General features: G+C 55.7%; 3 protein-coding genes across 3 annotated transcripts in view; 2 read left to right on the top strand and 1 right to left on the bottom strand.

Moving 5' to 3' along the window:
- PTSG_07139 (TK/HMTK protein kinase) overlaps positions 1 to 5,432 on the top strand; it is a gene marked incomplete at its 5' end in the record, with an annotated part of 6,721 nt that extends 1,289 nt beyond the window's left edge. The window contains 16 exons of the mRNA XM_004992499.1: positions 149 to 289; positions 471 to 600; positions 799 to 893; positions 1,174 to 1,251; positions 1,503 to 1,637; positions 1,845 to 1,950; positions 2,124 to 2,209; positions 2,407 to 2,482; positions 2,751 to 2,866; positions 3,166 to 3,299; positions 3,597 to 3,663; positions 3,830 to 3,925; positions 4,074 to 4,132; positions 4,393 to 4,528; positions 4,821 to 4,859; positions 5,087 to 5,432. Coding sequence (XP_004992556.1) covers positions 149 to 289; positions 471 to 600; positions 799 to 893; positions 1,174 to 1,251; positions 1,503 to 1,637; positions 1,845 to 1,950; positions 2,124 to 2,209; positions 2,407 to 2,482; positions 2,751 to 2,866; positions 3,166 to 3,299; positions 3,597 to 3,663; positions 3,830 to 3,925; positions 4,074 to 4,132; positions 4,393 to 4,528; positions 4,821 to 4,859; positions 5,087 to 5,167 — 1,575 coding nt within the window. The 3' untranslated portion in view covers positions 5,168 to 5,432. The remainder of the gene's footprint in view (positions 1 to 148; positions 290 to 470; positions 601 to 798; positions 894 to 1,173; positions 1,252 to 1,502; positions 1,638 to 1,844; positions 1,951 to 2,123; positions 2,210 to 2,406; positions 2,483 to 2,750; positions 2,867 to 3,165; positions 3,300 to 3,596; positions 3,664 to 3,829; positions 3,926 to 4,073; positions 4,133 to 4,392; positions 4,529 to 4,820; positions 4,860 to 5,086) is intronic.
- A 159-nt stretch (positions 5,433 to 5,591) lies between these two features.
- PTSG_07138 (uncharacterized protein) lies at positions 5,592 to 9,131 on the top strand (the record flags this gene model as incomplete). The annotated part of the gene is made up of 11 exons (XM_004992498.1): positions 5,592 to 5,759; positions 5,971 to 6,100; positions 6,320 to 6,346; positions 6,509 to 6,616; positions 6,842 to 7,006; positions 7,238 to 7,318; positions 7,544 to 7,619; positions 7,834 to 7,943; positions 8,311 to 8,379; positions 8,571 to 8,675; positions 8,961 to 9,131. The coding sequence occupies exons 1-11, from the start codon at positions 5,710 to 5,712 to the stop codon at positions 9,129 to 9,131; spliced, it is 1,092 nt and encodes a 363-aa protein (XP_004992555.1). The 5' UTR covers positions 5,592 to 5,709.
- Positions 9,132 to 9,600: 469 nt separating this feature from the next.
- The window catches only part of PTSG_07137 (CMGC/CDK protein kinase), a 4,322-nt gene continuing 1,158 nt past the window's right edge, over positions 9,601 to 12,764 (bottom strand). The window contains exons 4-8 of the mRNA XM_004992497.1: positions 12,396 to 12,632; positions 11,944 to 11,996; positions 11,294 to 11,592; positions 10,803 to 10,940; positions 9,601 to 10,569 (exon numbers count right to left, since the gene is read on the bottom strand). Of these exons, the coding sequence (XP_004992554.1) occupies positions 9,948 to 10,569; positions 10,803 to 10,940; positions 11,294 to 11,592; positions 11,944 to 11,996; positions 12,396 to 12,632 (1,349 nt within the window). The 3' untranslated portion in view covers positions 9,601 to 9,947. The remainder of the gene's footprint in view (positions 10,570 to 10,802; positions 10,941 to 11,293; positions 11,593 to 11,943; positions 11,997 to 12,395; positions 12,633 to 12,764) is intronic.

The raw sequence follows: 12,764 nt of genomic DNA, 5'->3' as shown, positions 1-12,764 counted from the left end.
ACACACACACACACACACACACACACACACACACACACACACACACACACACACACACACACACACACGGTGCGTCCACCTTCCTGCAAGACACCCCCCCCTTGCACCCCCGTTCACACTCCCTTCATTCACGCTCGCTGCGCAACAGGAGGTGATCAAGTCCATCCCCATCCTGGACATTTCGTTCTCGGCGGTGCACCCGAAGGACAGCAAGTTGGTCATGTGGATCACAAACGACGCTCGCTTGGATCTCATGTACTGCCACGCCTTTCACGTCAAGAAGGCAAAGGTGCGCACCACCATGTGTGTGGCTGCGTGTGGCTGTGGGTGTGGCTGTGGGTGTGGTTGTGTGCATGTGTTGGTTCTTGCTGCATTGGCAATGCTATTCTCTCCCCGCTACCTTCCACACCACACCACCACCTTCACCACCTTCACCATCACCACCACCACCACGATGATGACAATGACAGGGGGAGGAAGTGCTGCAGACGATGGCGCTTGCGTTTACGAACGCGAAGCGGCGGCTGGAGGCGTCACAGGGCGACGAGGAGGCGCTCAGGGAGATGGGCATCACGTCAGGCAGGAAGACGCAGAGCAACGGTGCGATGGTGGTGGTTGTGGTTGTGGTGGTGGTGGTGGTGGTGGTACTGATGGTGTTGGCGGTGGTGGTGTCTGTGGTGGTGGTAGTTGTTTTTGGTTGTGATGGGAGTGTTTGCTCGTCCACATGGCACCTCTAACTTGTCAATATGGATATGTGCGTGTGCGTGTGCGTGTGCGTGTGCGTGCGTGCATGTGCAGCGCTGGGGGTGTTTGAGGCGAAGTTCATTGGTTCGGTGCCGGCAGCGGACGTGACGGGATCCGAGGTCGCAGAGCAAGCCGTTGTCGACGCAAAGGTGCCGAGAGTTGGCGGCGGTGGTGGTGGCGGTGGTGATGGTGGAGGAGAGCCTTGGTGTTCCTGCACCAGTGCACGCACAGCCAACTGCCTCTTCCTGTTTCTGCTTCTCATTCTCAATACCCCCCTGCACACACACACACACACACATACACACACATACACACACACACACACACACACGCCGCACACGCACACATACGCACACACATAAACACACACACACATAAACATACACACACATTGCCACGTCACTGCACGACACTTGGCGACTGCAACAGCAACTGAACCGCCACCCTGAGGGTGTGATCATGATCATCTCGTCTGAAGGCATCCGCACCATCGAAGGCCTCACAGGCGTACGTGTGCGCACATGTGTTGATTGCTGTGTGGAAGTGCTTGAATGCGTGCTTGCTCGTGTGAGGCCTCACAGGCGTAAGTGTGCGCACATGTGTTGATTGTTGTGCTCATCCTGGGGTAGAGCTTGAATGCGTGCGTCCTCGTGTGTGGCGTGTTGTGTGTGTGAAGCTATATTTGTATGGCTGCTTCAACAAACGCGCTCACATTTCTCCACACACACACACACACACATGTTCATCGCCGTGGGCAGGAGGTGGTGACGTCTGTGCTGATCACGGATGTGTCATTTGTGACGACATCTGGCGCCAAACGCGATGTGCTCGCGTTCATCAGCAAGGACACGCGCCTCAAGCGCATCACCTGCCATGTCTTTGAATGCCGCAGGGTGGGTTTATCTACTGCTGCTGGTGGGCATCAGCACAAGTGTGCACAAGCACACGGGCACATTCTCACACACCTTCACAACACGCACGTACACCCATGCACTTCAACATTATCGTGTTTTGCGCATGATCTCACACACCAAACCACTCACTCACCAACCAACCAACCAACCAACCAACAACCAAACTACGCGTCTCTCCACAACCAGGCGCAAGAGATATCGACGACAATCGGCAAAGCGTTTGCAAAAGCGAAAGAGGAGCAGGACCAGCGGGCCGGAAATCCGTTTGCCCCAACCAGCACCGAGCGCGAAGGTGTGACCAGGCGGCTGCAAACGCGTTGTGTGTGTGTTCGTGCGTGCGCGTGTGTTTGGCGCTGATACAATGGCTCTTTGAGCTGTGTTTCTGCCCTCTTTCCTCAACTCACTGCTCCGTCCACCACCACCATCACCACCACCACCACCACCACTGATTCCACCATCACACAGCCGTGCAGGGCCCGTTGTTCAAGTACCAGATCCATCGCAAGGACCTCGTGGCAGACAAGCCCATTGGCGCCGGCCAGTTCGGACAGGTACACACACGCGCACATTTGGTGGTGGTGGTGGTGGTGGTGGTGGTGGTGGTGGTGCACACGGCATTTGGAGCGCGTGTGCGCGCGTGAGTGTGGGCGCGTGTGTGCTCACACTTGTGAATTCAAGTATTGCTCTGATGGCGTCGCACTCACATCAGATCCTTTGTACCACATCCACACTCCTGCCACCGTTGTAGGTGTACCGTGCCAAGTACAAGCACCAGAAGGTTGCCGTCAAAACCGTGCGGCAGTCTGCCTCTGCCCAGGATAAGGGTGAGGCTCCATTGTTGAAGCCCCACGATGTTATGGCCCGGGTGGTGGTGGTGGTGGTGGTGGTGGTGGTGGGCTTTGTTTGGTGGTGTGGAACACCGAAAGCACTTGCGTCTGGTTCTTGCTCTTTGTTCTGTTGTCTTGTTTTCCTTTGACGGCTGTTGTGTCAGCGTATGGCGTTCTTGTCTCACGTTGATGCAACGTTGCTCCCCACGCACTCATCTACGCGCACGTGCCTTGCTTATCTCCCTATCCCTGATGCGCATGGCAGATGAGTTTATGGACGAGGCGGTTGTGATGGTTGAGCTGAGCAACCCCAATCTTGTGGGCATCCTCGGCGTCTCTCTCCAGCAGAAGCCCTGGCTCTGCGTCATCGAGTACATGGAGGTGTGCAATCGTGATGTGTGCCCCGTGATGCTGTGTTGTGCTGCACTGTGCTGCACTGTGCTGTGATGTGCTGCGTGCAAGTGATCGGGTGTAGGTTGGCACACGTGGTGTTGTGTCTTCGTGCGTGTGTGCGTGTGTGCGTGCGCTTTTCACGCAGGCCAGACATCCATTCATGAGTGGCCAGCCCGGACTTCACACACCCCCTGACTACGCACACACGCACGCACACACACACACACACATACACACACACACACACACACGCGCGCGCGCACACACACCGCTGCCACCGTCATCAGTACGGAGACCTGCGTGACGTGCTGCAGACGTGTGAGGAGAAGAAATTCCCTCTCCGCGAGAGTGAACAGATCCACTTTGCAAAGCAGATTGCAAGCGGCCTTGCTTTCATGGCCAGTCTTCGATACATCCACATGTACGGCACGAGCATGCGTTTGTTTTTTTTGGGGGGGGGGGTTGGTGGGGGGGGGGTTGGTGGCGGAGGAGGTGGTGGCGGTGACGAGGATGATGGTAACCGTAGTTGCTGCTGCTGCTGCTGCTGTTGCTGCTGTTGCTGCTGCTGCTGATGATGATGATGTTGATGATGTTGGTGATGATGAGCATAGCAACATAACGGTGAAGTGGAATGAAATGCATGCGCCTGTTGTGAGTCGGTGACGTTGCTACACGGTATTCACGTGTTACTCATGTGTGTGCGTATTCACTCGTGCAGGGACATTGCTGCGCGTAACTGCCTTCTCACGTACAACAACGTCGTCAAAGTGGCCGATTTCGGTCTCGTAAGTCACGACACGTGTGTGTGCGTGTGTGCGTGCGTGTGCGTGTGTGTGTGCGTGTGTGCGTGTGTGTGTGTGTGCATTTGTGACCTCCTTGTCTGGCCATGCCCCCTTCTTCTTTCTCGCGCCAACAGCCTCACTGGGTGCACAACTGTTTTCGATGCACCAGACCCGCAAACTTGACGAAGGCAAGGACACGTACACGCTGCGCAAATCTGCCAAGCTCCCCGTGCGCTGGATGGCAGTCGAAACCATGACCAAGAAGGTGAGTTCGTGCATGTGCATGTGTGAGAGTGTATCTGAATTGTGCGCGTGTGAATGAGTGTGTGCACGTGCGTGCCTGTGTTGGTGTGTTGAGTGTGGGGTCCCAGCTTCTAACGCGACATGAATGCTCTTGCACACCGCCTGTGCAGCTGTTCTCGGAGGCGAGCGACGTGTGGGCATTCGGCGTCCTGCTCTGGGAAATCCTCAGGTGTGCCGCAACATCACCACGCCATTACACCACGGCAACTGATGTATCATGATGGTTCATGGTGGCGATTTGTGATGAACACTTGCATTACTCAGTTTCCCTTTCGCACACACTGACACTCACACACAAACACAAACGAATACACGCACACACGCACACACACACGCACACACGCACACACACAAACACAAACACACACAAACACAAACACTAACAAACACATCTCGTGTTCTCGTCGTCTGTGTGCATCCACGTTGCAGCTATGGCGAGCTGCCATACAAGGAGATCAAGAACAAGGATGTCCAGAAGGCGATTGTGAAGGAAGGAACGCGCCTGCAGAAGCCAGCCAGCGCCCCTGATCCGCTCTTCCGTGTCGCCGAGACATGCTGGCGAACGGTACGCACCTGCGGATACCAGCACACAATATCAGAGGCCGTATGCGTGCTTGTGCCTTGGCTCCTGCGTCTCTGTGTATTGTGTGCTCTGTGTGTGTGTGTGGGGGGGGGCATTGTGTACCTGCGCGACTGCGTTCTGTGTGAGTACTTCGTATTCGTTGTTGTGTGTTTTATATTGTTGCACGCATGTTTGTCTTGAATTCGCACATGCTATCCTCACAACCCTCACAACCACCCACTCTCTCATTCTCTCCCCTTTCCTACTCCTACTGCTTCGCTTGCATTTCCCTCAGGACCGCTTGAAGCGCTATGCATTCGCAGAGCTGAAGCAGGTGAGCCTCCCCCCGCCCCAACGCGTGCTCGTGCTCGTTGCAGTTGCAGTGCCACCACTTTCATTGCCATCACTTTTGCAGTGTCTCTGCTATGCAGCGCCTACGTGCTGTCCGTGGCTTGCGCTGCACACCATGTGCCCGCCGCCCACTCCTTGATGTGTGCCGCTGTTGCCTCCCATATCTGCCGCATCTCACATGGGCCACATTGCACCTGTCCAACTCTGCAGCAACTTGAGACGCTGCATGGCGAAGCCGTTCGCAAGGACCCGGACGTGCGTGACATTGGCGCGTGCATCAGCTCCCTCTAGTAGTGAAGTGGACGCGTGCATGTGCACGCGCGTGCGCAGCTGCATTGGTTTGTGTTGCTTGATGTGTTGCCTTTCGTCTGCTGGCATTGTCCATACGCTGCTTGGTTTGCTTTTGTTCTTGCACTCTTGTTGCTTTCTTGTGTTGTGTGCTCTTTCTGTGTTTGAGTGCGTGTGAGCGAGTGAGTGCGAGTGCGTGTGCGTGCGTGCGTGTGTGTGTGTGTGTGTGTGTGTGTGTGTGTGTGTGTGTGTGTGTGTGTGTGTGTGTGTGTGTGTGTGTGTGTGTGTGTGTGTGTGTGTGTGAGTGTGTGTGTGTGTGTGTGAGTGTGTGTGCGCATTGACATGAATCAAAAACAAAAGCAAAGGAACAAACACAGCACTTCGTGCGTGCAAGAAATTTGGCGGAAAATGTGTACAAATAATCCGAGCTTGCTTCTGCCTTGCTCATGCCTTGTGCCAATCTCCACACAAACACGTGTGCACAGACATCGCTGCACTGAACACCACCCACAACTTCCTTTGTCTCCCACCGTTGTTTGGTCGACATGCTGAGCAAGGCATACCTGATCGCGTACAACGCGGTCGTGGCCGCAGGGTAAGCAACTGCAAGGGGGTGGAGGGGAGAGAGCATGGGCGTGGTGCCCACGCTGTGATGGTGGTGACCTGCGATTCAAATCACCGATGCAGCGTTGTGCGCGCGACAGTTTTTGTGCGGCAGCAGACAGGCCTTTGTCCTGCTTGTTGCGTCTGGTTGCTTCGACTGTGCTCTTCTCACTCTCTGCCTTGCGTCGTGGCCGTGATGGCAGATGGGCCTGGATCATGGTGATGACGCTGTCATCACTGCGCCTGCCCGCGTCCGAGAACGCAAAGTGCACCTTCTACAACACCGTGTGCTTTGACACGTCCAGTGGGCCCGCCATCTTCGATTTCCTCAAGGTAGGCGATGGTCCTGCTTTTGCTGCTGCTGCTGCTGCTGCTGCTTTTGGTGCTGCTGCTGCTGCTGCTGATGATGATGATGATCTCTGCCGTGCAATCGTGGTGTGGCAACGTTGCTGGTGCTGTCATCAACTGGTGCATGCGAATTCTTCCCTTGATCGCTGATTCGATCAAGTTGGTGTGTTCAACCACCACTGACTGTCTTGAATGGGTTTGCAGATCTTCCAGACGGCCGCCTGCCTTGAGGTAAGATCCGATTCACACTGCGCCATGATGTGCACCGTGTCGTGGTTGACGCGACTTGAAGGATCAGCTGTGATTGCTGTACCAGCAGCTAGTTGATGTACACCACATGCACGTTAACTCACGCGCATTACGCGCGCCCGGGTGTTTGCTTCCCATCTGCAGGTGTTGCATGTCATGCTTGGTCTCGTGAAAGGCACGCTCTTCACCACCTTCTTCCAAGTCTTCTCTCGCGAAGTCCTCACCTGGTTCGTCTGCTACGTCAGCCCTCGCGTAAGTCCCAGGTCTGCGGTTAGCATGCACATGCATATGCCTCCCTCCCCCCTCCCCTCTCTCTCTCTCTCTCTCTCTCTCTCTCTCTCTCACTCACTCTCTCTCTCACTCACTCACTCACTCACTCACTCAAACACTTACTCACACACACACACACACACTCACTCACTCAAACCTCTCCCCCTCCTCCCTTCTCCCTCTCTGTCATCGTGTGCATCGGGGCAGATTACCCAATCTGACGCCTTCTTCTTGATGATGGTTGCCTGGAGCGTGACGGAGGTGATCCGGTACAACCTGTACTGGATCAAGCTGGCCTTTGACAAGGTCCCATATCCGCTCATGTGGTGCCGCTACTCGTTCTTCATCGTCCTCTACCCACTCGGCGTCTACGTAAGTAGCACCCCAGTGGACGCTACGTGCCCCATTTAGTGGTGGTGGTGGTGGTGGTGGTGCATGTGGTGCTTGTGTTGCTTGTGTGCGTGTGTGTGTGTGTGTGTGTGATAGTGGGTCATCATGTACCTGCAAGTGCGTGTGTTCATGCTCGAACGTTTGCTCTCACCCACCTTGTGGCTCCTGCTCACGTCCCACCTCCATGTATATGCGCGCTTGACTGCTGTTCAGTCTGAGATTCTGTGCAACCTGCGTGCCATCTTCTTCTTCAATGAACTCCGCGAGGAAGGGAAGTTTCTCGACGACACCGAGGTATGCGGTGATGGCGAGATGATAGCGGGGTGATGGTGGCAATGGCACAATGAAGGTTGTCTTCATTGTTGTTGTGAGCATGATGCTTCTGTGTTATTGTTTTCGTGCTGTGTCAGAGGCAATGGCTTCGCTGTGCTGTTGGTGATGGCATGAAGACATACGCCGTAACCACCACTCACACACGCTTTCCTTCCCTCCGTACTGTGTTGTTTCGTGTTTGTACAGGAGAATGGCTACGTTGCCCGCCTTTCCCGCCAATACGGCGTCTGCGTTGCGCTTCTCATGGTCCTCTACCCAACAGGTGCAAGCTGCCACCTTCTTTCCATCGCACACCAAGAATGCACGGGGGAAGGTCACACACACGCACACACACGCACACACATACATACACACACCCATGCACGCGCACGCACGTACGCACGCACATATTCGCACGTGCACGCCCGCGATATTCGCACATATGAATTCACCGCCTCACCACCCGCCACCGACAATGTGTGTGCTTTGCCCAACAGTGTTCCCGCAGATGTACCTGTACATGTTCAAGCAGCGCAGCAAGTATCTCAACGCCCGCAAACCGCGTCCACAGCAGACAGAGGGCATCCAGTTCCCAGCAGATGACAAGGTCCCATGAGTTGTGTATGCGAATACGTGTTCGTCTGTTTGTTTGTTCGTGTGTGTGCCTGTGTACGTTTGCTTGCAAGCACGTTGCCTGGGTTGCTGTTCGTGTGTGTGTGTGTGTGTGTGTGTGTGCGTGCGTGTGTGTGTGTGTGTGTGTTCGTGTTCGTGTTCGTGTTCGTTTTCGTGCTGTACTCAGCATTTGCCGTTGCTGGCTGATATCATATTCACCACCACTGCCACTGCTGCTCGTCAATGCCACTGCCGTCACCATTCGAAGGTGGCGGTGATTGCGCCCGTGCATGTGCGCGCCTTTCTCCGCCCCGCTCACCATCGCTGTTATGACTGCTTCTCAATTCTCAACTGCACGACAGGGCAAGCGCAGCACGAGCGCATTCAACCAGGCCGCGTTTGCCGCCAGCGTCTTCAACCACGACCAGCAGGTTCAGAGAGCGCGTGTGTGTGTGCGTGTGCGTCTGTGATCCATTGCGAGTGTGCATGTGAGTGCGTTCCTGGTGTGTGTGTGCGTGCGTGTGTTGCTTTGACGTGAGCATGTCCACGTTTTGTTTGGATGCGTGTGTACTCGCGCACATGTCATTTGCATATGTGCGCGTGTGCGTGTGCGTGTGTGCAGGCTGCGATGGCTGTGATGAAGGAGAAGAACTGGCGGTTTGGATATGGCAAGCACGTCATCCGCAACGTCGCCCTCTCCTGCAAGGACAACGACACCTGCCTCAAGGTGCGCCAAACGCACGCTGTTTTATCCAGCCATGTGTGTCGTTGTTGCGGTTGCAATCCCACTTGCTTAATGATTTGTTGGACAGGTCAGTGTGCTGTCTCGTGTGGCAGCTGCCTTGTTTATGTTATCTCCTTCCTTCTTGCCACCTCACACACACACACACACACACACACACACACACACACACACACACACACACACACACACACACACACACACACACACACACACACAGACACTCACACAACCACAACCACACCGACACACACACACACACACACACAGACACAGACACTCACACTCGTGTCCAGACTACAAGGAGTGGGATTGCGTTCGGTAGGGCCAAACAGCTGCCAGAATGAAGATGCCAAACAGCAGCGTGAAGATCACGGATGTCACGCACAGCCTGGCGCATGGGGAGGTTTCCGGGAAGTGTGTCGCTGCATTCACACATGAATACGAATTGAAGTACGCGTTACCGTGGGTGCATGCATTTAAGTGAGCATGGGGAAGCGAGAAGAGTCACTCAGAAGCCTCGCACGGCAGTGCAGGTGGCAGTGCACATCTCATCCACAAGGCATACACAAAGGCGGTGCTCACGTTGTGAATCCACAGACGTATCCTCGAGGATGAGGACGTCTTCGCTCGAGTGGCTTCTGCACATCAAGAACAAGCAGGGAGGAGAAGGAAGGGAAACGAAAAGCGTGAGCCAACCCGCATTCTTGAACAACAAGCCAGCCGTCCACCACCCTCCACACACACACACACACACACACACACACACACACACACACACACACACACACACACACACACACAAGCACGTGCTGGTCGCTTTGCCACATCCAACCACCCCCTATCCACGAACCATCACACAACTGCAACCCGCACACAAACGCACTCCAAATCGTCCTCGATATCCATTGTTGCTGTTGGTTTGGAGCGGGTCGTGTATAATTATGTAAAACACCACTAAATTTTCCACAATCAAAAGGGCAAGAAGAAGAACAAGAAAAGGGCAAGCAAGCAAGCAAACGATGCAAACGTCAACGTTAAGCAAGCCTCTGTTGTGCTCTCTCTCTTTCTTTCTCTGTTTTGTCTGGTTGAATGCACGCATGCGTGTGCACTCACTGTATGCTGTGTATGTGCTGTGTGGTATGCGTCGGGGTGTGTTGTGTGCGTGTTTTGTGTGTGCTTTTGAATATGTGTGTGGTGGGGTGCGATTATGGGCTGCCCTGCCAGATAGCAGGCTCGTAACGGGTGGCGAGCAAGCTAGTGACCGCCATGAGGCGGTTGTGGTGGTGGCGGGCGGCGGTGTTGTTGATGCTGCTGCGGTGGCTGCTGCATCTTTGGGCGTTTCGCTGGGTGGGGCTGGCGGCCATGCGGGTGTTGCGGGTTGCCGTGTGGCGGGCCGTGCCTGTAGTGCTGTGGCAAGTGCTTGCTGCCCTTGCTGCCATGGTGAGCAGCACCAGCAGGGTGGCCGTGCCCATGTGCATGCCGCCCGCCGCCGCGATGCGCCTGCTGCGACTGCTGCTGCTGCTGATGAGGGCGAGGGTGGTGGCGTTGGTGCCGGCCACCACTGCTGCCGCGTTGGTGCTGCTGCGGGTGCTGCTGCTGCTGCCGTGGCTGTACATGCGCACGTGTGTGGCCGCTTGGTGGCCGGGGTGCGTGGTGGCCACTCGGGCGACGTGACATCAACGGCTGCCCACGCTGGCCCGATGCTGCTGCAGCTGGTGCTGGTGGTGCTGATGGTCGGCCATTCTGCTGCTGCGGTGGCGGTGGTGGGGGAGCACCTGGTGCAGAGGTATCACGCGGGCGGCGACGCGGCGGCGGCTTGCGGCGCTCAAGCATGGCCTTGGCGTCCTCGTGGCACTCGGGGCCAAGGTCGCGGATCCTGGGCAGTGGCAGACGGAAGAGGGGGGGGGGAGAAGGGGTGGTGGTCGGGGTTAACAACACGGGGGAACATGAATGAGCGAAGACAGCAAATGAGCAACGCACAAAGGCACACAAGGCACAAAAAAGGCACACACAGACGTACACAGACACACGACACACGCAGACACACAGACACACAGACACACACACACTCACACACTCACACGAGACACGTGGGGAGAGAAAGCTTACTGTGAAGGGAGGCAGGGCATGGGGTCCTCCCAGAAGAAGTGGTGGTCGAGGGCGGTGCCAGCTGTCGGGCGCTTGCTGGGATTCATCACCAGCAAATCATCCAGCAGCGCAAGCCCCGAGGCACACTTCTGCAGGAACCTGTGGTAGTCGGAATGTTGTGAGGGGGGGGGGGAGACGGGGTGAGAAGAAAGACGACAGTCGAGTGCAACTTGGACAAACACGAGCGCAAACAGAACACGCCATTCAACCACACACACACACAATTGGACCAAGAAGATATTTGAACAAGCGCGCCAGCAACGCCAGCAACGCCAACACACACACACACACTCACACACACATGCAGACAGACACAGACACGACACAGACAGACAGACAGACACAGACACGACACAGACAGACACACACACAGACACACACACACACACACACACACACACACACACACACACACACACACGTATACACGCGCGCGCGCAACTGCTACTCACTGTGAGCCGAGTCTCTCCTTGAGCCTGCGCGGGTAGCGCTTCTTGGGGACGATAAACGATGCGTGTGGCAGCTTGGTGTACTCGGGCCACGACTCCTCCCTCGGGGTGCCGCACGTCTCGCAGATGAGGAGAAACTGGTCAATCTCGTTGTCCTGCTCCGTGCGCGCATCAACAACGCCGCCCTGGAAGGTGGGGCGCCCCGTGAAGAGCTCGGCAATGATGCACGCGCCACTCCAGATGTCAATCGCCTGCGAGTAGCGCTTGTCGCCAAGCAGCACCTCCGGCGGCCGGTACCACCGCTGCACGCACACGACACGACACGACAAGGGCGGGGGTGGGGGTGGTTGTTGTTGGTGTTGGTGTTCGTGGTTGTAGTGTTGGTGGCGGTGATGGCAGAATGAGGGGAGGTGGATGAAAGTGGCAAGGAGAGCATGGGAAAGGAGAGCATGGGAAAGGAGAGCATGGGAGCACCACACTGCAAGAAACAGCAGTCACAGCATATTGAACACTGCAATGTTGAGAGGAGCCACGGCAATGAACAAACAGGCAAGGGCTTTGGCTTGATTCACAACGGTAAGAAGAGAGGGCAAAAGAAAAACAGGGAGGAAGGTGTGTGTATCCAAGCCATTGGTACTTGGTGTCACACATACCGTGCACACTGGCAGCGTGTATCTGTTGTTCTTGTCCATATACCGAGACAAGCCTTGTGTGGTAGTACAGGGGACGTGGTGCGGAGGGGGAATGGAATGGAATGGATGGGATGGGAATGCGCGTCAGCACACACGTGCAACCAGAGGAGGAGGCGGAGTGGTTCATTTGCGAAAGAAAGAGGGACCCAGCCAACACCACCAAATGCGACAACAACAACAACAGCACAGCGTGAAGCGAGTCACGGTGGTGGGGATGATGATGATGGCGGTGGGTGGATGGGTTGTGGGAGAGGAGGGAGGGGAGGGGATGGCAGGGTGGAGTTGTGTGTTGTGTGCACAACAGTGCAACACCCACGCTACAACCGCTCCAGCAGTGCCAACCACGTCAACCAACTGCGACCACGTGAGCCCATGCCAACAAGCCGTGCGTCAACCACGGGCCAGCCACCCACCAAAGTCGGCAATCTTGAGGATGCCCTTGCGGTTGAGAAGAACGTTTGCAACCTTGAGGTCGCGGTGCATCACTTTGTTCACATCCAAATAGTGCAGCCCTGAACACACACACACACACACACACACAAGCGTACACATACGCACGTATATGAGTGTGTGCGTGTGACATTGAGTGATGTGCTCAGGGAGCACGGGACAAAAAGCGATCAATGTCCGCCGTGACCATGTCGTCATCGCTACCATTGCCGCCAATGCCAACTTCCATCGCCACCCCCCCAAACCAAAACCAATTCTCGTCATTAACATGATGTGTGTGTGTGTGTGTGTGTGTGTGTGTGTGTGTGTGTGTGTGTGTGTGTGTAGTAACG

This window comes from Salpingoeca rosetta (genome assembly GCF_000188695.1).
Source record: "Salpingoeca rosetta unplaced genomic scaffold supercont1.16, whole genome shotgun sequence".
NCBI classification, from domain to species: domain Eukaryota; class Choanoflagellata; order Craspedida; family Salpingoecidae; genus Salpingoeca; species Salpingoeca rosetta.
Note: the sequence above shows the minus strand (reverse complement) of the source record. Positions and strands in the feature narration are given on the sequence as shown.